Genomic DNA, 22,504 nt, shown 5'->3' on the forward strand with positions numbered 1-22,504 from the left:
GCTTAATACACTATACATTACCCTGGGGTAGGTAATGCTGTATCTTAAGTGGAGGTATCCATGTAACCACTGAAAAATGTAAGCATTCACTGTTTGTAAGATCAAGTTGCTAGGTTACATTCTTGGTTCCTGTTTAAGTATCTAGCATTTTCTAAGATACTTGAAAGGTAGCAGAGATTTTTACAGTAAAACCTTCTTTACTGTTAGATATTTTAGGGAAGAAATTTGGTAATCCCAACTCTACTTTTGTTTTATAAATCAACACCAATCCCAGGACAGTGAAAAGTTCAGCAGGTAAGTAAGGATGCTTCCAGCAAACTGGAGGGCCTCAGTTCAATTCCCAAAGCCTCATGGTAGAAGGAAAGAACTACCTCCCGGAAATTGTTCTTTGAATAGATGAACTTTGGTGCACACAGGCAGGCTCACATGTGCATATACACATAAATAATCACTAAAGAAAGAAATGAGGGGATGGAGAGATAGTTCATGGAGAGAATCTGGGTTAGATTCCCAGAACCAACATGGTGGCTCACAGCCATCCATAACACCGGTTCCAGGGGACCTGGTACCCTCTTCTGACCTCCTCCGGCACTAGGCACACGTGGTGTACAGACATACATACACACTTGCAAGATACCTCCACACATGAAACTTTAAAAAACAAGTACTTAAAAACAAACAAATGCAATCTAAAGGAAAATCATTCCTTTGCCCGTCTATAAATTGTTGATTTTCTGAACAAAGTGTCATTCTGTAGACAGCTTATCTTACTTGTGAGTACAGCATTTCCAACCCTCACTCATGAACCCAACAGTCTCGGCAGTAGCCCTCCTTATGAACAGATGCTCCCCACATGGCCTGACAGCCCCATCACCTGTAAAAGAGGACGTAGGCCTCTGCATTCTGTACTGTGGACTCTGACACTTCAGTGACGCTCTGGTCATCGAACTCATACCACAGGTTATTCAAGTTGTTCCGGCAGTAGGCGATGTAGTGCCCACCTGGATTGTGGGAAAAGAGCCTATTACAGTGCTACCTGTCAGACCTACACAAGCCGCTGAGAACCCAGCAAGCATCTGTGATCTCACGGCTTCAGTCTACACTCTCAGCACGGCCACCACAGGACAGGAAACACAAGAATCTTCATCGTTTATTTCTGTTTTGAGGTAAGATCTCACTATTGTATCCCAGGCTGGTCTTGAACTAACAATCTTCCCATCTCAGCATCCCAAGAGCTGAGAATGTAAGCATGTTTTACCCCAGCCACCTTACACCATGCAGCCCTGGAAAAACTTGTACAAAACCCACCTTGTTAAAGTTGTTACCATTTGCCCTTGTAACTACTATTTCTGTTACTCCAAATAATCTAGGCAAAAATATTTAATGTCTTAAATTTTAACATCTGAAATACTTCCTCCAGCATTTACTAACTATACAAATTTATGGTGTAGAAGATCATAATCCATATATATAGCTACACAATTAAGGCAATTAACATCTTCTTAAAACTGTGACAGTCTCTGCTACCCAGGCTCCCTGAATTTGGGAGCATTCAGTGTGTGCCAGGAAGAGCAAGTTGGACAGGTAATCTGTATTCCTGGTAGATATTTTGGCTAGCTGGCATTTTTTTTTTGTTGTTGTTGTTGTTTTGGAATCCTAATCCTCCTGCCTCAGGCCCCTGAAAACTGCGGTGACAGGCATGTGCCGCCACACCCAGCTATTTTCCTAAATGTTTATTATTGCTTTGTGTTGTCCGTCATTTTTCTAATAATAAGCAGTAAAATCTGTTTAAGTGGGGCTTATTTAAGCAATCAACTTGGATCCATGTTTTTTCAACCAAAAGCAAATGTCAAGCTGTGTACTTACTGCTTGCAGTCCCATGATGGCAAATGACTGACAGGAGATCATACGTCACAATCTGAGCTGGGCTGTCCTTTGCGAGGAATGGCTGCAGGTCCAGGCCTTCCAGGGGGAAGGAAACATGGGTGCTGATTTTGGTGGAAAACATCAGTTCGTGCCGAAATCTTTTAAGGTGGATACACAAAATCTAAAAAACATATAATTCAATATCCAAATTAATCATCAAAAAAAGATTGCAAGTGGTTAAAAAAAGTACACTAAAGCTTTATTCTGTAAATCAGCAAATGAGGCATTCAATCAAATAAAAGTATAGTAATTTAAATGTTTTATTTTAAAATAGTGCACTTCAGATTTTGGGTATGGCTTTTGGTTTTGGTTTTGGTTTGGTTTTCCATTCTTATGAGACAAGGTCTCACTATGTATACCTAGCTGGCCTGAAACTCATAGAGATTTGCGTAGCCACCACACCCAGTTCATTTTATACTCTGAATAAAAGAGTCTATGAAGTATTTGTTATTTAGGTGGGAATGTTAAATAGCAACCTGAATTCTAACCTGATTCCAGGCATATTTAAAATGTGGCAGAGTGCGCCTGGCTCTCCCATAGCTCAGTGCCACTGGTCTTGAAGCTGTAACCTTCAGACTTCAAGAGCCTGCAATGTCTGATGACATGTTCAACAATACACTGTTGCATGAGGTTTACAAATTCAATCCCACCTCCTAAAATAAGCCCAAAAGTATATACACGACAAGTTCATGCTTCAACCATGCTGAGTTGACTTAGAGCATGTAACATGAACGCATCACCACATTTTATAAACTGGTGACAATGAAGTCATACCTCAGGAAACTTCTGTACTTTACAAAACTTTACTCCATTCCTCAACCTAAGGATAAAAGAAAAACGAATAAATCTACAAAACACTTATGATATTTAATTCAATAACAAAAACTTTCAAAAAATGTCAAGAAAACAGTATCAGAGTAACATTTCTGAATTATGTTACGTAACTGAACTACTGATCTTGAAGAGTTGGATTGTATACTATGCAAGTTCAGTTAATATCTGCATTTGTAAAAGTTTTTAGACAATGACACACTTATTCAAGGCTAATTTTAGTTTGTTTTGTTTTACTTTTCAAGACAGGGTTTCTTTGTGTAGTCCTGGCTGTCTTGGACTCACTGCATAGACCAGGCTGGTCTTGAACTCCTAAAGATCTGCCTGCCTCTGCCTCCCCAGCTCAAGCAGGGATTTATACACTACATACTCTAACAATAAAACAGCCCTTATAAAAAGTAACTTGTACCAAGATAGCATTAATGAAAAGTTAAGTCACTGCACAATGCTTTGATTAAAAACAGTTAGGGACGAGCTATGTAAAGTCCTTGCATACCTTGGGCTCCAACCTAGATAGATAGGTCAAGCATGGTAGCACAAGCCTATAGTTGCAGTTCTCAGGAGGTGAAGCCAGAAAATCAGAATGTCAACATCATCCTCAGCTACGTAACAGCTCAAGGCTGGCCTGGGATACAGGAGATCCTGGTTTTTAAAAAGTAGCATTAACAGGCTGTGGTGGTGCATGCCTTTGATCCCTGCATGTAAACCAGGCTGTCCTCAAACTCAGAGATCCACCTGCTTCTGTTTTATAAGAATTGGGGTTAAAAGTGATCCACCACACCTGGCCCATGACATAGTATATAAATATCACACCCAGGCTAAAAACGGTTACTCTTAAATACTGGGGAAATTTTTAAGCTAAAGAGTGATTATTATAAATAATCAACATTAATGTATACTTGACAGCACTCCACTTGGGACCCACGTGAACACTGGCTCCTTCCTCTTATCAATGTTTTCTTCTACATGACATGTCTGGCTTCACAGATAGTCCTCAGACTCAGTCTCTTTAGCTGTCAGCCAGGAGTTCCAGACAAACTGAGAAAAAGATCTTTCCACATGAGTAAGATGTATTTACTTATTTATTTTTATACTTATTGACTAGAAGTCATTCCACTCCATTCTATCTCAGAAAGGGCCAACAGCTAAAGGTTATGATTTCTTTGTTGTTATTGGCATAGCTGAAAGTCTTAAGACTCCAGCCTTAGGGACCGGAGAGCTGGCTCAGCCATTAAGAGCACTTGCTGCTCGTGTAGATAGAGGACCTGGGTTTAGTTCACAGCATCCACACAGTGGCTCACAACCATCTATAACTCTAGTTTCAGATATCTGATGCCCTCTCTTCTGTCCCCCATCGGCACTGGGCATACACATGCTGTATATACATACTGCAGGCAAAGTACTCACACATATCATAAAAATTAAAAGAATTTTAAAAATAAAGATTTGGGCTTTTCTTAGGAGTTCATTTTCTATTACAAAGATTCAGAAAAATTTTTCCAATTCCTTCTACATCAAAAATACTTGCTTTTATCAAATCTCTACTCAATTTTTCTGACATCACCAAGAGGTGTTTTTATTGTTTGTTTGCTTGCCATAGTTTCTGACTTTTAGCTGGCCTAGGACCCACTGTCTAAATCAAGATGGCAGGTTTCTGTGGTGGGATTAAAAGTTGTATGCCATCACACAAAACCCTACAAGGTTTTGGTTTTGGTCTGGTTTTTGGTTTTTTTGTTTTTTGTTTGTTTGTTTGTTCACTTTGAGACACAGGATGTCTCTTTGTAGAGCTGGCTGTCCTGAAACTTGCTTTGTAGAGCATGAAGGCCTCAAATTTAAGAGATCCAAATGCCTCCGTCTCCAGAGTTCTGGGATTAAAGGCCTGAGGGACCATACCCAGCCAAAAAGAGGTTTTTAAAAGTCAAAATTATTACAAGACAGAAAAAGAGAGCTGGAAATAAACATGAGCAAAATGAAGCTTAGCCATCCTGTTCTGCAATTGCTGTGAATGTGGGGCAACCTCTCTGAATGACCCACCCATCTGTGACTGGTTACCATGGCAATGAAAAAGAAGAATCACTTTGTTTCACATACTTCATACATCAAGATACTAAAGATTTACCCAAACATGTTTTACAAAATAACCACTCTCTTTCTTATCATTGGAGGAAGGCTTCCTAGCTTAAAAATTTCCAGGCATAGCATCAAAGTGTGCCCCTAACACAAGACCTTGTCTCAAATATAAATTAAAATTATCAATAAAAACCTTGATCAATAAAAAAATTATCAATTTGTCAGTTTATCAATAAAAACATCAGGCATATTCCATGTGTCCAGTTCAGATAACCAAGAAAAATATAAAATACGTAAGTGAAAGCAATGTAAGTGTTACTTACTTTTTGCATTTTTCACAACTGTACATATTGTCACCTGCAAAGAGAACACATCTAGTCACTCTGCTAATCGGCAGCAAATGCTTCTGCAATTGCAGGATGCCCAATGCCAACTTCACAGCACAGGACAGTGAGCAGCTCTCGTTTACCTCCCTATGGTCACCACCCTCACCTCTCCTTTCAGTCTGATGGACTAACTCAAGGAAGAGTTACTATTTCTTCACTAGCGGAATTTCCTATACCCTGTCACACACCCAAGCATGATGCTGGGCACACAAGAAAAGTGTAGACTTTCAATGAAGGTGCAGATGTACAGACAATTCAAGATGAAACTTTTTTTTAAGATTTATTTATTTATTATGTATACAGTATTCTGCCTGAATGTATGTGTGCAAGCCAGAAGAGGGTACCAAATCTCATTGTAGATGGTTGTGAGCCACCATGTGGTTGCCGGGAATTGAACTCAGGACCTCTGGAAGAGCAACCAGTGCTCTTAACCTCTGAGCCATCTCTCCAGCCCCCTGAAGATGAATCTTACACCCATTATCTTCACTGAGCTCTCCCTTCTCCAAATCACAGAACTTCAAACTGTGCATTCTGTATTATAGAATATATATAACTTTCTTCAGGACAGGGTTTTTCTAGTCATATTTCAACTGCCATCGAAGGTACCTCCACCTTGCAAATACAAGCAAGTACTATGTAGGCTGTCCAAAAGTTCAGCGTTAGATTCACCTTCGAAAGTCACTCATAAATACAGTCACGTGTCTTACCTTTAAGCTCATCTCTGGCGAAGAAGGCAGCAAGACAATCTTGCAAGGTTACTACTGGACCCCAAAACCAGCTAGGGACACAGGAGACAACAAACCTGAAACATCATTGACAGAAGAAACAGGAAGTGTTCTGCTAGTATAGCAGAAGCAACAGTGTCAACAATCAGTCAAAGCAAAGCAAATAAACACGCACCTCTTCACGTACTCCATGAAGAACGCTATCCACCCCTGCGGCGCATACGCTTCACCACACGACCCTGCTTTGACTATAGTTGGGTGACTGGAGGAGTGCAGCTTAGCCAGGTCTTCCTTGCCAGGAATTGGCAAGGACAGATCCTGAAAGGTCTCGAGGGTCACAGATACCTGCAAGTGTTCAGTTTTAACAGGATGGAAAGAGGCCGGCACAGCTATTTACAAGACTAGATTTCTTCCAAAGATGAAAGCAAATCATTATAATAAGCACATAGAAACAAGTAAGCTGTTTTTAGAGTACCACAGTATAAAAGAGCCAGGTTTGCTGTGTACCAGGTGCTGTTCCAAATGCAATATTCACTCAAGCTGCTGTATTACTATGGCTCAGGGATGTGACAGTGTTAAAAACCACAATAATTCCAGCCAACTGGCCACTGGAGACTGATGTTCACACTCCTTTTGGAGGGACTGGAGGGGATTCGGTCTTATATGATACACCATCCAGGCTGTTCTCAAACTCTGGGGCTTGAGTCCTCTCCCTTCAGCCTCCCAAGTACAGGAACTGCAGGCTGTTTAAAGGCGGCTAAGGAGTAAATGGAATCTGACACCAACCAGCATTTAGCAACAGGGGCGCATCATAGGAGATACACTGCTTCAGATGACCATGCAGCGAATACCACACAAGATGACTACAACGCCTTCGCTGAAAGAATCATACTACATGACAGCCACATGCAGTCTGTCTTTAAATGCAGCACTATCCACACAATACAGGTAAAAACATTTCTGGCTAATATGCCATCTATATGAAAATGACCCTACTGAATGCCTGACATTGACTTAACATAATAGAATAACTGAAAGCTTACTTCTCTTTTGTTTAAGACATTAGGCCACATTCATTAACTATATTCATTACTGCACTAGTGTGAAACATAAATTCTGAAGGACTGGGTGTCAGTCAAACTCTCACAATAGTTTCACATGTGAGAGAAGGTGTTGTGTCAGTTTTTTCCTTGCTTTTGTTTATGAATTTGGCATTATTACTGAAGCACCTATGTCATTTACAAGCTACCTGCAAAGCCAAATGTAAGAAAAACACTTCCTGCTTTTTGCTTGTGGACACACATTTCTGGGCCTACCTAATTTCACCAGCCTTGGGAGAATAAGCACTTAACAGTTCTTGTTGCCAAGCAACATCTTAGCTTCATACGTAACCAAAACAGGCAAAGAACCCAGGAACCTTTACAAAGCACGTGTGCTGTACTTTTACACTACACCTAAGAATCAATGTACAACCAATATAAACACAAGAAATGTGTGCATGGTCTGCAACAACAATAAGAAACTTAACTCTTTATAACTTTTCACATTTTAAAATATAACATGACAAATTTTCTGTGAGTTATGGTTCCCTCATACTCACCCTGTCACACGTCAGACACTGTACAGAACTAATGATTGTTCCATCAAATATGTCAGAAATGACACTTCTGTACTTCTTATGCTGCTTTTTTCTCTTTGGAGATGCAGACTGAGCTAGGATTCAAAAGCAACATTAGAAAGAATCAAGTTAGTCCCTTGAATATTTTTCGCTAAGATATTCTTGAATTGTTTTGGAATTTTGTTTTTTGAGACAGGATCACATGTGGTTCAGACTGGCCTCAAATTCACGATGAATCTGAGACTGACTCTGAATTCCCAATGTCCCCCTATGAATGTAGATTAAAAGAGGGATGCATCGTGGGAGATATAAATCCATGCCTGGACTTCTCTAGAACCGTTTCCTTTTGGGGATTTATTTATTTATTACTATGTATATGTTTGTGTCTGTTGCACATGCATGTGGATGCCCAGGAAGCCAAGAGGGACTGGACCCCCTGGACTTGCAGTAAGAAGCAGCTGAAAGCAACTCAGAATAAGTGCTAGGCCCTGAACTCAGCACAATCTTACCCACTGAGCCACCACCTCTTTAAAATCTCCTAACAATAAAATTACTATACTGACCGTGCAAGATGCTCAGCAGGCATAAGTGCTTCCTTCCAGCCTCAGACCTGAGTTTGATCCCCAACACCCACCAAGTGGAGGGAGAAAACCAACACGTTGTCCTCTGACCTCCACAAGTACGCTGTGGCATGTGCACCCACACACATACACATGATATAACAAAAAACTTTAATTACTGTACTATAGAAAAGAATTCAAAATGCCATTCAGAACATGACGTTAGGGCTAGAGAGATGGCTCACTTGCTGCTCTTCCAGGATCAACACTTACATAAAAATCTCATAACTGCCCCTAACTCTAGCACCGAGCCATCCTAGATCCTCTTCTGGCTTTCATGAGTACCCAAATACAGGTGGCATATACATACAGAATCATACTTATAAGTGAATAAAAGTAAAAATAAATCTTTTTTTAAAAAAATCATTACTGTAAACAGAAAAACCAATCAAAAACCAAATAAGGCCTAATCTGGCTTTAAATTATTTATGATTCTTGATCATATAAAATACACATAAGGGAATATGAAAACAATCTGAAATTAATTAATAATAATATTAACAGCATAACACGCTAGTCATTTGTTCCCTAGCAAAATGAGCAGTTAGTGCTGTCACTGGGATATTTATGTTCCAGTCTAAGGAAGGAGCAACAGTGGGAGGCAGGGTAAGGGTATGAGGATGGAGGAGGCCCAAGCCACATATTACCCTTCTGAACCATTCCCGCTGCACTTGCCTGTTCCGCACCAGGGCTCTGTGTGAATAAAGGGCTCTGCTCCGTCAACCTACAAATACTCCTCCCCATGCTTACCCTTTTTTTTTTTTTATCTTAACAAGATCCTTTGCCAAAACTTCTTACTTCATTTATGGTTGGTGTCTTTGTTGTATGTGAGAGTGAGAAGTATACATGCATGAAGTATGGAGGTCAGAGACAACTCAGTGAAGTCAGCTCTTTACTTTCTCCTTTACTGTGGGTTCGGGGTTGTCAAGCTGACATGGCAAGCACTGCTATGCCCTGACCCACCTCTTTGGCCCACGCTTTCATGTCTGTAGTCTTAAGGCCTTCAGCTATGTTTCTTTGTTCACTTGTGTGTTTCAGACAGGTTCTTATTAGGCAGCTGACTGGCCTAGAACCCCCTATTTAGACCATACTGTCCTTGGACTCGGCTCCACACAGACCAACTAACTACCTTCCTCTGAGTGCTGGGATTAAAGGCATGCAGCCCTCTCTAGGTTTTATAGTTCTACATTTCCTAATGCTAACATTCTGTTATAAAGCTGGTGGCAATCAGATTGTACAGGCACTGTGTAAGACAGGCAGTTTTGTATTGCTTTGTCCATAAAACAAACATGAAACCTAGGAAATACAATTCGAGGATATTATTTCTGATCAAAGAAAAATTTAATATCATACAAAAACTGTACATAAATGTTTGTAGCAGCATTACTCATAACTGCCAAAAACTGTAAACAACTCAGAAATCCCTTGATAAGTGATTTTTAACACTTGATGAGTGATTTTAACCACTCAGTTTGGTGACACAGTTGAAACAATTTGGTAAGGAAAAAAAACAAAGTATCCAGACATGTAGTAATGCAGCTAGTTCTTAAACACATGCTACATGAAGAAGCTGCTTCCTAAGCCTGTGCACTGTGTGGCAACATTTACAAAACACTCTGAGGAAAAGGAAAACATTGAGAGTGGCAGGCCTCAGAGGTGCATCAGGAAGAAAGCATCAGCGTGGCAGGCCTTAGGAGGAGCGTGAAAGTCTGATAATGGAACTGGAGGACAGAAAGCATTAAAAGGCTCACAACTCCTAAAAAGCGAACTAAGAGGGCCAGAAAGGCTCGGCAGTTAAGGCTCATACTTGCTGCTCTTCCAGCTTTGCTTCCCAGTGCCCAGATAATGGCTCCCAACCACCTGCTTCAGTTCCAGGTAATTTGAAGCTCTCTTCTAAACTCTGCGTGCACCAGGAACACATGTGATGCATACACGCACCCATGCTGGCAAGATACTCATACACATACAATCTTATTTTAAAGTTAGAAAACCACAGACAAAAGTTTCTACTCGTGGCTGTACAGTTCTCTCAATTTTAAGAGACAACATATTTCCTGAGAGTTTATCAGCATCAGCACTTTAAGTTAAGAGTTAAGCTGAGGACCTGAGTGAGGAGATTCTTTTACCTTTTTTGTTTGGAGGTGTCAATCCTGGCCACAGACTGCCTGACTTAGGAGGGCTTGCTGACAGACGTGAATTAACACTTTCATTTGATGGAGGGATCTGTGGTGTAGATAGGTCATTCAAATGGACATCAGTGATATAGTCTGTAATATTTAAATTTTTATTATTACCTTCAATTAAATTTATCAATGAAACTAATAAGTAAAATTATACTCCCCGTGCAGTTATACTCCAAGTGGAGTTATAAAATTATAACTCCAGTAATGTTAATTAACATAAAGATTCCTTAATTGTTAACAAATGCCAAGTGAAATATTTGACAAAGTAAATAATAAGCAAAATAATTATATTTTGCTTGCTAAGCAAAATAATAATAATTTTCCAAACTTAGGAACTCAGCGTCTATAACATCACTGCTACAGCCAGCTCAAAAAGTAGTAGTGGTAATACAAAGCCAAAGATGATGTCATTTCCCAAATTTAGTACTTCTAAAAATCTACCTCCAAGTTATAAAAAAAAGTTTGTTTTCTTGATACACGGTCTCATTTAGCTCAGCCTCACCTCAAACTACAGAGCCAAGGGTGCCATCTGTCACCTTGTCCTTCAGCCTTCACTTCCCAAGAGATGGACTAACGGCATGCACCACCATGCCTGCTTCTAAATGTCTGTAAGACGTTTTCTCCAATTATGTGTGTGTGTGTCTATGAGTATATACAGGTTAGTGTAGATGCCATTGGAGGTTAGGAGAGCTGGACATATCGACAGTTGTGAGCCACCCGACACGGGTGCTAGGAACCAAAGTTGTTCCTCTGTAAATGCAATACAGGCTCTTAACTGCTAGCCCCACTCACTTTGTTAAATTTAACTTCTTTTCATTGTGCTGGTAAGCATGTCCTGTGGGCTGACAGTAAATATTTTATGTTTTGAGCACTACATGATCTTGGTTATGGCTTTTCACTCAGGATAATGCTCAGACTTCTTTTGTTCATTATCCAGTTAGTATATATTTAGAACAAACTCCACGAGCAAGTGAAAAAGGACCAGTGTGTCCCTGACTCATGCTTCCTTTGGCTTTCCACAAGGAAGTCTGGTTATCAGAATTAGACTTTTACTGACTTCAGTCAGGCATTTACTGACTAAAGAACAACTCCCCACAGTGAGTCTTTAAAGAGAGGCACAAGCAGTCTTCAAAGGTAAGCCTCCAGTCCTCCCAAACTAAAATACTCTCTTCAGGAAAGAACTGTGATCACTCAAAACACTTGAACTGCTACAGTTCTCTTCAGTAGTCAGAGACAAACTGTCTGTTATTCCTTGGCCACTGAGTTACATAATCTGATTTTCTAATCATCTAATTTTATAGAATCAACAGCACATCAAGATAAGTTAGCTTGGGGGCTGGAGAGATGACTTAGAGGTGAAGAGCACTGTCTGCTCTTCCAGAGGACCAGAGTTCAATTCAGTGGCTCACAAGCATCTGTAATGTTATCTAATCCCCTCTTCTGGCATGCAGGCGTACATGCAGGCAGAATACTGTATACATAACAAATAGCTCTTAAAAAAGTTAGCTCTTAAAGAGATAAAAACTCATGCTTTTCAAATTCAGGTATTTGGACTTTCTCAGCACACTGTCCAATACTATTCTGTAATGTATCCCAACAAAGCTCATTACATACTATCTATGTCTACAGAGAACCACTGAATGTAATAACATGCATGATTAGAAAATTGGGGTTGATTTTCTTAGGATCTCAACAGAATTTGCTTGAAATAAAGAGGAAAATTCCAAGGAGACTAATTTTGTTTCTTTTTTTGATGGGGGGTGGTGATGGTGGAAGGAAGGGGTTTATTTGAGACAGAGTTACTCCTTGTAGCCTTGGCTGTCCTGGACTTGTGGACCAGGCTGGCCTTGAACTCACAGCAATCTGCCTGCCTCTCTTGAGTGCTGGGATTAAAGGCATGTGCCACCACACCAGGCTGAGACTAATTTTCTAGACTACTTTGTAAAAATAAATGAATCCTGATGAGCTCTTGTTTAAAAAACAAATTAAATCCTAAGTAAATGATCTACAAAACTATCTTACTTTTAGTTTCATAATTTTATGATTTTAACTCAACACTTCAAACAGACAGCATTAAACTGCAAGTCTATCTAGGATAGTCAAGGCTACAGACAAAAACTCTATAAAGAAAAACCAAAACAAGCAAATAAAAACCCTCAAGTCCATTAATTAAAAATCCAAGAAGTAAGCCAGGTGTGGTAGCACACACCTTTCCTCTCAGCACTCACGAGGCAGGGGCAGGCAGATGTGTTTGTGAATAGCCTGTTCTGCACAGTAAGTTCCAGGCCAGCCATGGGTACACATGGGTACATACTGCCTCAAAATAAAATAGATAAATAAACAAATAAATAAGCTCTTCCAAAAGTAACAATTAGTTAAGCAATACTTGTCTGCCATAACATACTATCACCTCACAATCAGATATTAAATCGTCACCTGAGGCTCTGCCATGGATTTGCACTTTGACGGTCTCCTGGCTGTTCAGGTCAACTGTTTCACATACAGTGTCTCTGTCTTTATCCAGTTCCACATCGGAATTTGCTTTATTGATTTTATTGCACATCTTCTCTTTCTGCCAGTCTTTGGCCATCTCTAAGTCATCCTCATCCTGAATAAGCATTGTGGTCTCATTACTGTCTTCAGGAAAGCCCTTGGAGCCACTCTCATTTTCTGCTTTCTCACTGCTGCTACAAGACTCACAGGACTGAAAATCCACATCTGACTGGCTCTTTTCGTCTTCCACAGTCTCTTCAGAAGTTAGTGTTTGAGGATCTTCCTCTATTTCCAGGACCTGCTCCTTTAACTCTTCATGAAGCAGATCCATTAGGCAGCGAAGGAATTCCTGGGCATCCTAGCACATCAATAAAAGCATATCAGCAGTCTAGAGCAAACACCGTAGGAACCTAGGAGGTATGAATAAATGATCTGTGTAGAGTATCACGATGAGCACATCTATAGTCCACACTGTGGCACTGATACCTTCCAAACAGAGCAATGCTTTGTAATGAAACTGGATGGACACAAGATAAGAATTTTCCTTGTGTGACAATCAGAATTCGGAAATATGCCCTAAAATAAAACACTATGTGAGTTGGGTTTAAGATAGCACTTTTCCTATCCATGGGCTGTATCTTAAAGAAAAATCTTGATCTACCTCAAGAACTTATTTGATAATAAAAATTCCTGAGCTGGCTGCAAAGATGGCTCAGTAAGAGTATTTGCCATGCAAGCCAGAGGAGCCAAGTTCAATCCCTAGAGCCTGCTGTGGAAAGACAACCCACTTCACCAAGTTCTTCTCTGACCCTTATACAGTACAGTGTGCATACCATCCCTCCTCACACAAATAATGCTAAATTAAAATTACAAAGTCCTAAGCTCCAACCTACAGCTCTAAATTACAATCTCTGGAGATCCAGAAATTTATATGGAAAAAGTTCCTTATTTTGAGAAATGAGAACTGTCTAAGGACCAGCAATAAATACTCAAGGCACTGTAGAAAACTGAAAGAGCTGAAGCTGCCCTATGACACTGAGAAAGCACGCACAGTTACAAGGTTCGGTGCAGTGGCAGGACATGTGCCTGGCTCCCTCCAAACACTGCATTCGTTCACTGCATCCACAGAAAAGCAGCAATAAATAAAGAGACAGGCAGGGGTGCTGGGCACCTGTGTAGTCCCAGCATGTGAGAGCTGGAGGGAGGAGCACCAGGAACTTCAGGCCATCTACAGAAAGGTCAAGACCAGCCAGAGCTACAAGAGACCCTGTCTCAAAACTCCAAGCACTAAAAACACAAAAGAACACTTATCAGAAAGGCAAACTGGGCAATACAAAGGTCTGATGACATTTTCTACTGACTGAAGTGGAGGCTGCAGAGACAACTCAACAGTGGAGAGTACTTGTTCTGACAAATGACTAGGGTTGATTCCAACACCCACATGGTATGGCTCAGTCACAGTAACTTCAGTTCCTAGGTCTGATGCCCTCTTCTGGTCCACGGCACCAGGCACACATGGCACACATACATACACAAAGGCAGAACAGTCAGACAAATAAAATAAATAAATAAATCTAAGGGAAAAAAAAATTTTATAAGAATAGCTAACCTGCTGAGAATAGCCTCGAAAAGTTGGGTTTACAGTTTTAATTCCTTGAAACAGATTAGCAGGCACAACAGATCCTGGCCTGAAAAAGAAACAATTTAAATAGATATTTTTGTAGTTTTAATTTTTTTATTTTTATTTTATTATAATTTTACTACTCTGATGCTGCACAGTATTTTTCAAAACTGCAACTTTGTGAACAGTTTTGTAAAACAAAACTAACCTAGTCATTACCAGTGTGCTTAGACATGAGCACAGGCAGCTGCTAGGCCTCTGCTGCCAGCCTAGGAAGGCTTTGCTGCACTGCAACCCCTAACAGGCATCCACAGCTTCTGTACAACTAGTTGGCACTGATAATGCCAACAGCTCCTTCATCTGCATTTCAGTGTCAAATGACCCAATGCAAATCTCCTTTCCACAATCTTTTTCACCCTCCAAACAGGTCTACACTTCTTCCATACTTTTAAAATTGAATTTTAAACATAACTGTGTTAAGTACATACCTGCTCTTGTGCCACAATTCTGTCATTAGTTTGAGATAACTTTTACAAATGGCTGGTTTCTTGTCTGTTCTAGCCAGTCCTCCACAATCAAGAAAGAAGTATGTCAAAGGTGGGCTGATTTAAAAGAGAGAGCAGTGTCAGATGGAATCAAGCCTGAATTCTCACTAATTTCTAGTTGCTCAATGGACTGACAGCAAATGCCAACCTGTCCCTGTCAAGTCTCTGCTCTTTTCAGTCTTGATAGTCATTATTCATCCCTGTATGTCACTAAGTTCAACCATCATTTCCAGATCCAGAAATCAAAGCCCTCCACTCCTGAGTGCTGGGATGAAAGGCTTGAACCACAGCACCCAACCTCTTCCTAAACTTGTTTTTCTTTTTTTAAGAAAAATCTTGCAATTGGGCATGGTGGCACACACCTGTAATTCCAGCACTTAGCAGACAGAAGCAGAAGGAAAATCATGAGTTCAAGGCTAGGCTGGTCTACACAGAGAGCCCTATCTGAAGTAAACAAGGAAGGAAGGAGGTATGGAAAGAGACAGGAAAGGACTAAGACGAGGTGAGGAGAAAGAGATAGGAAGAGAGAAACAAAGGCAGAAGGGGAGGAGGGACTACTATGCACCCAAGGCTGGCCTCAAACTCATGATCACTCTGCCTCAGCCTCTTCCTGCTTACAGGAAGCGCAGGCACTATGTTCAGCCGACCTCACTCCTGAACAGATCTCAATCCACGCGCATCTCAACTATTCCTCTCATCCACCTCATTTTCTAGTCAGTATTCTTTCTGTTCAGTGGTTCCCCGGGACTCTGATTCTTTGACTTTTCTTCTCTTCTAAACACACTCTTCCCTGGATCATCTTAAACCCCCAACCATATACCAGTGACAGCCAAAGTCGTACAGTGTTAGCCTTCATCCACCTTGCATCACAGAGTTTTTATCAAATGTCCAAACTGACAGCTGTCATGACATTTTAATTTCACATGCTCAAAATTTTTCTTTCAAGTGAACCTGCTCTTTCAATAATCTTCAGTGTGTGTGTGTGTTTGTGTGTGAAACAGAGAGACAGAAGAAGACAAGCACACAGGTGGCTCAGCAATTAAGAGACCTGGCTGTTCTTCCAGAGGACATAGGTTCAGTTCCCAGCACCCACATGTTACCTCACAGCCATCTCCAGCTCCAGTTACCAGAGGTCCTATCCCATATTCTGACCTCTGATGGTACAGCATGTACATAGTGCACCAACATACATACAGGCAAAACACTCACACACATAAAATAAAAAATTAAGCATGAGATGAAATAGTTCCTTCATCATATGATTTTATTATTAAACTTTAAATCTCCTCCAACCATCTAGTCTAAAGGAGGTCTTTCTACAATTAACGCACTCCAAGATTGTATAGGGCCCCTGATTTCTTACCTACATTATTTGTACAACTTCTGTTTTTCCAAATTAACACTTTTTCCTACAACGCACTGTCCACAAAGCAACCAGGGCTATAAGACAGATTACTTCACTGTCCTGCTGGAAGAGGACTTCAGTGGTCTATCACCACACCAGAGACCTCAGTTTTGATATGGACTGCACAGGGACCTATGCAGTCACTATGTCTGCCACACAGATTGTATTCTAGGTTTGCAGTGCCAAGCTTTCCCAAAGGAGCTTACACACTCAAGTCATGCTCTGACAAGCCAAAGTCAGTGATTCCAAATTCTGTTCTAACCCAAGGCCTCCAAATGAAAAGTAGTAATCACCCAATCTTTATGCCATAAAAAAGGGGAAAATATAAATACTCTATTCAAGGAATTCTATCTATAGAAATATGTAGACATTCATAAGATTTCTAACCTAAAAATGATCTTAGTATTTGGTAAGTTTAAGCTCTTCATTTTTGTACATAAATACACTTGGCAGAGATATTGTTCAGTAGAGCAGTGTGCTTAAGGGCCTAAGTTTGAGGCCCAGCAATGCAAAAACACAAAAACAAATACTTTTCCCAAGGGCATACTACTTAAAGTCTAAGCCAGGATCATCAACCTTAGAGAACTACAGGAATTAACAGGTTTGTGGGCTGATGCCTACAATCCCAGGACTAGAAAAGTGGTAGCATAAGGATCAGAAATTCAAGGGTCATCCTCAACTACATATTTCCAGGCCAGCCTGGGTTAAAATAAGCCACCCTGAAAAGAAAAATGGAATAATAAACTTAGATGTGTACACTGCAATCCCAGTGGGATTACAGGTGTCCTCACCCAGGTCCCTGCCTCTCTGCTCTGGGAGTTACTCACCTACCATAGCAACACGCTAAGTAAGCAAATCCTGTATTGGAGCTGGGATGGTGGCACACACCTTTAGTCCCAGTGCTGGCGAGGCAGAAGAATCTCTGAGTTCAAGGCCAGCCTTGTCTACATAGTGAGTTTCAAGAAAGTCAGAAAGAAAGAGGAAAGGAGGAAGGGGGGGGGGGAGGGAGGAAGGAAGGAAGGAAGGAAGGAAGGAAGGAAGGAAGGAAGGAAAGAAGGAGAAAATACAGACCTACCTGTACTGGTCTTGCTACTTACCAGTTAGAAAGAGCCTGCAGAGCTGCATTCATATAACAAGTATTTCCGATGTTTTTCAAACCTGTAAGGCCTATGAAGAACAAATATAAGTCATCATTCAGTAAACATCAATGACTCAATGTTCCTAGTGTGTATTGAGAACAATTTCAAAAGTTGAAGCTATAAAAATGAGAAGACAGTTCACTGATGAAGCATGTGCACACTGTGCACACAGCCCTGAATTCAATGCTCAGTGATTGAACACACACACACACACACACACATGCACACATGCACACATGCACGAAGACACAACATTAACAAGACAAAAACATGGAAACACAAGGCAATAGCTTGAACAACTCAGAGGCTATGCTTTTGGAAATCTTTCACTCTCCAAATTTTTAAGCTTTAGATAAATTTCAAGATTTGCTAATCTAACCTGAAAAGAATCTGCACTTTAAAAAGATTACCCTCTCTCCTGCTGAGTAAAGAATACATTTCTGGGGGTTGGGGAGGGGGAGATGACCAGGTTCTCTTTTAAGTAGCCCGGCAGACTTGGAACTCACTCTGTAGACCAGGCTAGCCATGAACTCACAGAGATCTGCTGCATCTGCATCCTGAGTGCTGGGATTAAAAGTGTGCACCACTACCCTCAGTTTAAAAATTCATTTTTAAAATAACTTGTGTTATGATTAAATTATCATTTTTACCAAAGACTATGTAGGAAATGGGCCTGATGTTGATCCCAAACCAACATCCTGTGGTAATCATAGACCATGAGCTCCTCCTTTTCCATGGGATACATTTTTACCTCGTCCATCCTCATTCTATTTTTCTCAGCTTATTCCATCATTAAAAGAGAAAACAGACTGTGGATGAAACTCAAGAGGCAAAGCATATGCTGTAGTGAAAGTTCTGGTTCCTTTAAAAACTCAGTTATGTAAACAGGGGTTTGTTTTAATCCCAAGTGTGGGCTATGAAGCTGCTTTTAGTTTATCCACCAAAGATAATTGTCTCGTGAGGGCCATGGTCTTTGCCAGGTGGAGACAGTTTAACTCTGAGGGTAAAAATATACTTTAGAGGGCACTCGAAGGAAGAAGGTGGCTGCTGTCTCTCCCCCCACCCTGCCCCCGCTGCTCTTGGTTGCTGTTGATGCAGTTTGACAAGAAGTTGGAGATACCCTGAAATGAAGATTGCAATTGCCAACGAACTAAGTCTCAAGAGGTCTATATCCCCTGTCCTTCTAACCTCCTATCTCTCCTACCTAGGGTTAGGGGGTTGGAAGAAAGGTAGAGAAATATGAAACCAATAAAGTAAAAGAGCTTAGAAAGGTGCTTACAATGGGCTCAGCATTTGCCCCTCTTACCAATTCCCAACACAATAACAAAAAAACAATAACAAAAACAGAATTATCATTTGGGCATAGTGTTGCATGTTTTTAATCCCAGCACTCAGGATGCAAAGGCAAGTGGATCTCTGTGAGTTCAAGGTCAGCCTGGTCTACATAGCAAGTTCCAAGACAGCCAGAACTACATAATAGACCCAAATAAAAAGAAACAAGCAAAATAACAACAACCCTAAAAAATAAACTAAAATTTCTAGGGTTAGGGACCTAGCTCAGTAGAAGGGTGCACAAAAGTCCTGTGTTCCAAGAACTTGCAGAAAATTTGAAGTTTATATTAAATACTCTGAGCCTTTAAAAATATGGGAAATCTTGATAGACTGTCTCACAATGTAGGAGTCAAAAGTTGAATGAATAGGGCAAGAGGTCCCCTAGAACCTCCTGATTCTTTCCAAATAAATGCTACTCCATTGAAAATTCACTCTTTTTTTCTTCTTCCTTTCTTTCTGTAGAAGAGAGTAAAACAGGAATAGCTGAGGCTGCCCTCAGCCTCCTAAGCGCTAGGTCACAGGCCCCACTGTCTGGCTTTCCCTTTAGACAGTCTGCAAAGGCAGTATTTCACACCTCTCCAGCAATTCCTATCACTGGCAGGTGAGAATTCAAAAACAGGGTAAAAGCAAAAGGCTCCCTCCCACAAGGCAAGGGAAACTCGGAGTCCAGCTGTGACACACTGGCACCAGACACACACCAAGGTTGTACTCTCTACAAACACAGGTTCACAAAGCCAGACTTCTCAGCTCTGTTCTTATCATCTCCAGGCTCTACTGACAAAGCTTTAGATTTTGAACTTCTCAAGCCTCAGTTTCTTAATGAATGGCAGTGCCACACAGGAGTGTTGAAGAAGAGCCTTTACCTCTCGCCTTCAGTTCATCTTCTTCTTCCACTTCTATATCCAGATCTTCAAATACAGCAACCAGAGGGGTTTTCAATGCTGTATTACTGGGTATTTTAAAATCCTTAACAAAAAGACATAGCACACTTGAATAAACCCTAATATCAAAACACACTTTAATTTTAACTTGCATAAACATCCATATCACAATACTATTGAAAGATACTACCGTAACAACAAAAACTGGGCAGCATGATGTCACATGCCCATAACTCCAGCACTCAGGAGGCAGAGGCAAAAAGATCAGTTCAAGGCCAGCCCTGGCTGGTAACAAGTTAGCAGCCAGCCTGGGCTGCATGAAACCCTGCCCCAAAACAGCCATAACAGCAGGGCTGGAAAGACGGCTTAGTGCCAGAGCATCAGAAGGCCCTAATTGATTCAGTACCTATATAAGGTGGTTCTAAACTGCCTGCAACTCCAGCACCACGATCCTCTGCTGGATTTCTATGGCACCTGTTTTTATTTGTGCGCACACGTGCACGCGCGCGCGCACACAAACATAATTTTAAAAATTAAAAAATAAAATAAAGGTAACAACAACAAAGATAGAACCCTAAGGCTTTGTGCCATTAGCAGATATTATAAAGCTTACATTTTATTTTGTAGAAAGTACCTACAAAAACATGCTTTTTGTTTTTAATTATGTACTTGTGAATCTACGTGACAGTATTTACATGTGAGTACAGGTAGAGAAGGCCAGAGGCAGATGATGCACTAGAGCTGGAGTTACAGGCAATTTCGAGTCACCTAGTGTGGGTACTGGTAGCCACACTCAGTATGTGCTCTTAACCACTGAGCCACCTTTTCTAGTCCCAAATCACTTGTTACAAGTGACGTTTCTGAATTTAAGCTCAAGAACTAACTTTCTGTAAATTAGTGACATGCCTTGTCTTTTCACATCTCAGTAACTTCTACAGCAACAAAGGTGGAGGCAGATAAGCTCATTCACAGATTGCCAGCGCTTCTCTCAGGCCTGACTGTGCTTGTTTTATACATGTACACACAACAGACTTCTGAAAACAACAAGCAGCTATCTTTGTAAACTTGTTTTTAAAACTTTTTAAGTCTCCTGATCCACAGGACAGAGTTAATACTGATGCTAAGTTTTTGTCTCTACTGGTTTTAGTGTTACAGTAACAGGCTGCCGAGGGCAGAGAACAGGAAAAGGAGGAGAGGGGCTGTATCGGCACCAGCCACAGAAGTCCTACCACCTTCCTAGATTTAGAGTTGCAGAAAGAGAGATGTATTTACAAAAGCCTTATGGAAACCTACTACTTTGTAAGCTAATTTTAAAAATATCCTTTTTTTAAAGGAATTTGAACACAGGCACTCCACATAGATAAACAATGTTTTTAAGTTATTAAAGAAAACCTCAGTACCTGGTATGGGATAGCCCCTCCAACCTTGTCTTCAAGAACTTTAACAACGCACATGTGTTTTTCTACCTTCAACCCCATCCTCCCCTCCCATTCATTCCAGGCTATGAAAGAACAAAGCAAGGCACAGGTGCTGAGTTAAAAAAGCTTTCTAAAGTACAGGTAAAGTAAGATACTTGTAAATTCCAACTATATGAAGTTCTGAAATTATTTCCTGAACACTTACAATCTAAAATTCAATTACCTGGACACTGTTTTCTTGTGTTTGTTGAGGCTGTCTTACATGAGGTAATGAAGGAGAAGTTCCTAATTTTCTATCCAAAAACACTTCTTTGCTGCAAGCGTAACACCACACTCGAAGAGTGGTGAGGTTCACAGTCAGATAATGCTTTGTCTCCTACATAGTTGATGAGGAGGGAAAAGGAAGCCATCATTAGATTTACTTGAAAATGTTCCTGCAAAGGAGCTCATAATGACCTGCAGCCTGTTGACAAACAACGATTGACTCAAAAAGCTAATGTGGAGCATACACATAAACATATCAAAACTTCTTTAGATTAACTACAAACTCTTACAGTAACAATGCCTAACCTACTCTACAAGGTACTCTAGCATCTGCTTCCCCTCATTCACAAGCCAGAGATAAACACAACAGTGTAAGGTTCCTCAGTTCTGCAGTTAGAAAACAAGAATACAAGAAACTGGTGAAACATTCCCATAATTCCAGCAGGCCAAAAGGATCATATGTTCAAGACCAACCTACACTACACAGCAAATTAAAGCCCAGCTGGGCTACAGGAGACCTTTTCAGGGGCCTGAGGAGCGTTTGCTTATTTGTCTTAATCTAGGAAAACAGAACAGCAAAATTAAACTGAAGCAAAATACAGCTCATGCAGCAGTAAAAATAAGCTCTCAAATAAATGGATAGCCTTCAGAATAAGGGTTAGCCCTGTAGAATATACAAGATATGACTGGCTGGTTCCTCAGTTGTCTAAAGGATGGACATAGAAAGTACCATTTCAGATACACAGTGAAGTAAACTGTGTACATGCTGCCTCAGGCTTCAACTATTTGGACTTCCTAATTCTCAGGAGGAAACATGGTTGATACCAGTTGCTACAGATTATCCATGGGAACCTTAAGATCCATTCACTTGAGAAATGTACAGTTTAAAATGGAAGATCTACCTAACACTAGTCAAGATTCATGTCCAAGTCACATGGGAAGCGTCATACAAGTAGAGCAATGTGGAGTGGCCCTGCAGCCAGAGTGACGTGCAGGGCTAGGGACAGGACAAGAGCTAGAGTACAAGTGTGTTAGCCAAACAGTCAT

General features: G+C 40.7%; 1 protein-coding gene across 2 annotated transcripts in view; it reads right to left on the reverse strand.

Moving 5' to 3' along the window:
- Usp33 (ubiquitin specific peptidase 33) overlaps window positions 1–22,504 on the reverse strand; it is a 47,916-nt gene that overhangs the window by 10,391 nt on the left and 15,021 nt on the right. Inside the window, exons 5-18 of one of the 2 annotated variants that reach the window (XM_021649628.2) lie at window positions 21,417–21,569; window positions 19,758–19,860; window positions 17,521–17,590; window positions 14,962–15,075; window positions 14,462–14,540; window positions 12,796–13,210; window positions 10,303–10,443; window positions 7,539–7,651; window positions 6,114–6,283; window positions 5,921–5,991; window positions 5,151–5,184; window positions 2,701–2,746; window positions 1,867–2,047; window positions 875–1,001 (exon numbers count right to left, since the gene is read on the reverse strand). In XM_021649628.2, the coding sequence (XP_021505303.1) occupies window positions 875–1,001; window positions 1,867–2,047; window positions 2,701–2,746; window positions 5,151–5,184; window positions 5,921–5,991; window positions 6,114–6,283; window positions 7,539–7,651; window positions 10,303–10,443; window positions 12,796–13,210; window positions 14,462–14,540; window positions 14,962–15,075; window positions 17,521–17,590; window positions 19,758–19,860; window positions 21,417–21,569 (1,817 nt within the window). Of the gene's footprint in view, window positions 1–874; window positions 1,002–1,866; window positions 2,048–2,700; window positions 2,747–5,150; window positions 5,185–5,920; window positions 6,016–6,113; window positions 6,284–7,538; window positions 7,652–10,302; window positions 10,444–12,795; window positions 13,211–14,461; window positions 14,541–14,961; window positions 15,076–17,520; window positions 17,591–19,757; window positions 19,861–21,416; window positions 21,570–22,504 lie in introns of both variants that reach the window. The other variant, XM_021649627.2, reaches the window with a different exon arrangement.

This window comes from Meriones unguiculatus, chromosome 10 (assembly GCF_030254825.1).
Source record: "Meriones unguiculatus strain TT.TT164.6M chromosome 10, Bangor_MerUng_6.1, whole genome shotgun sequence".
Lineage (NCBI taxonomy): Eukaryota > Metazoa > Chordata > Mammalia > Rodentia > Muridae > Meriones > Meriones unguiculatus.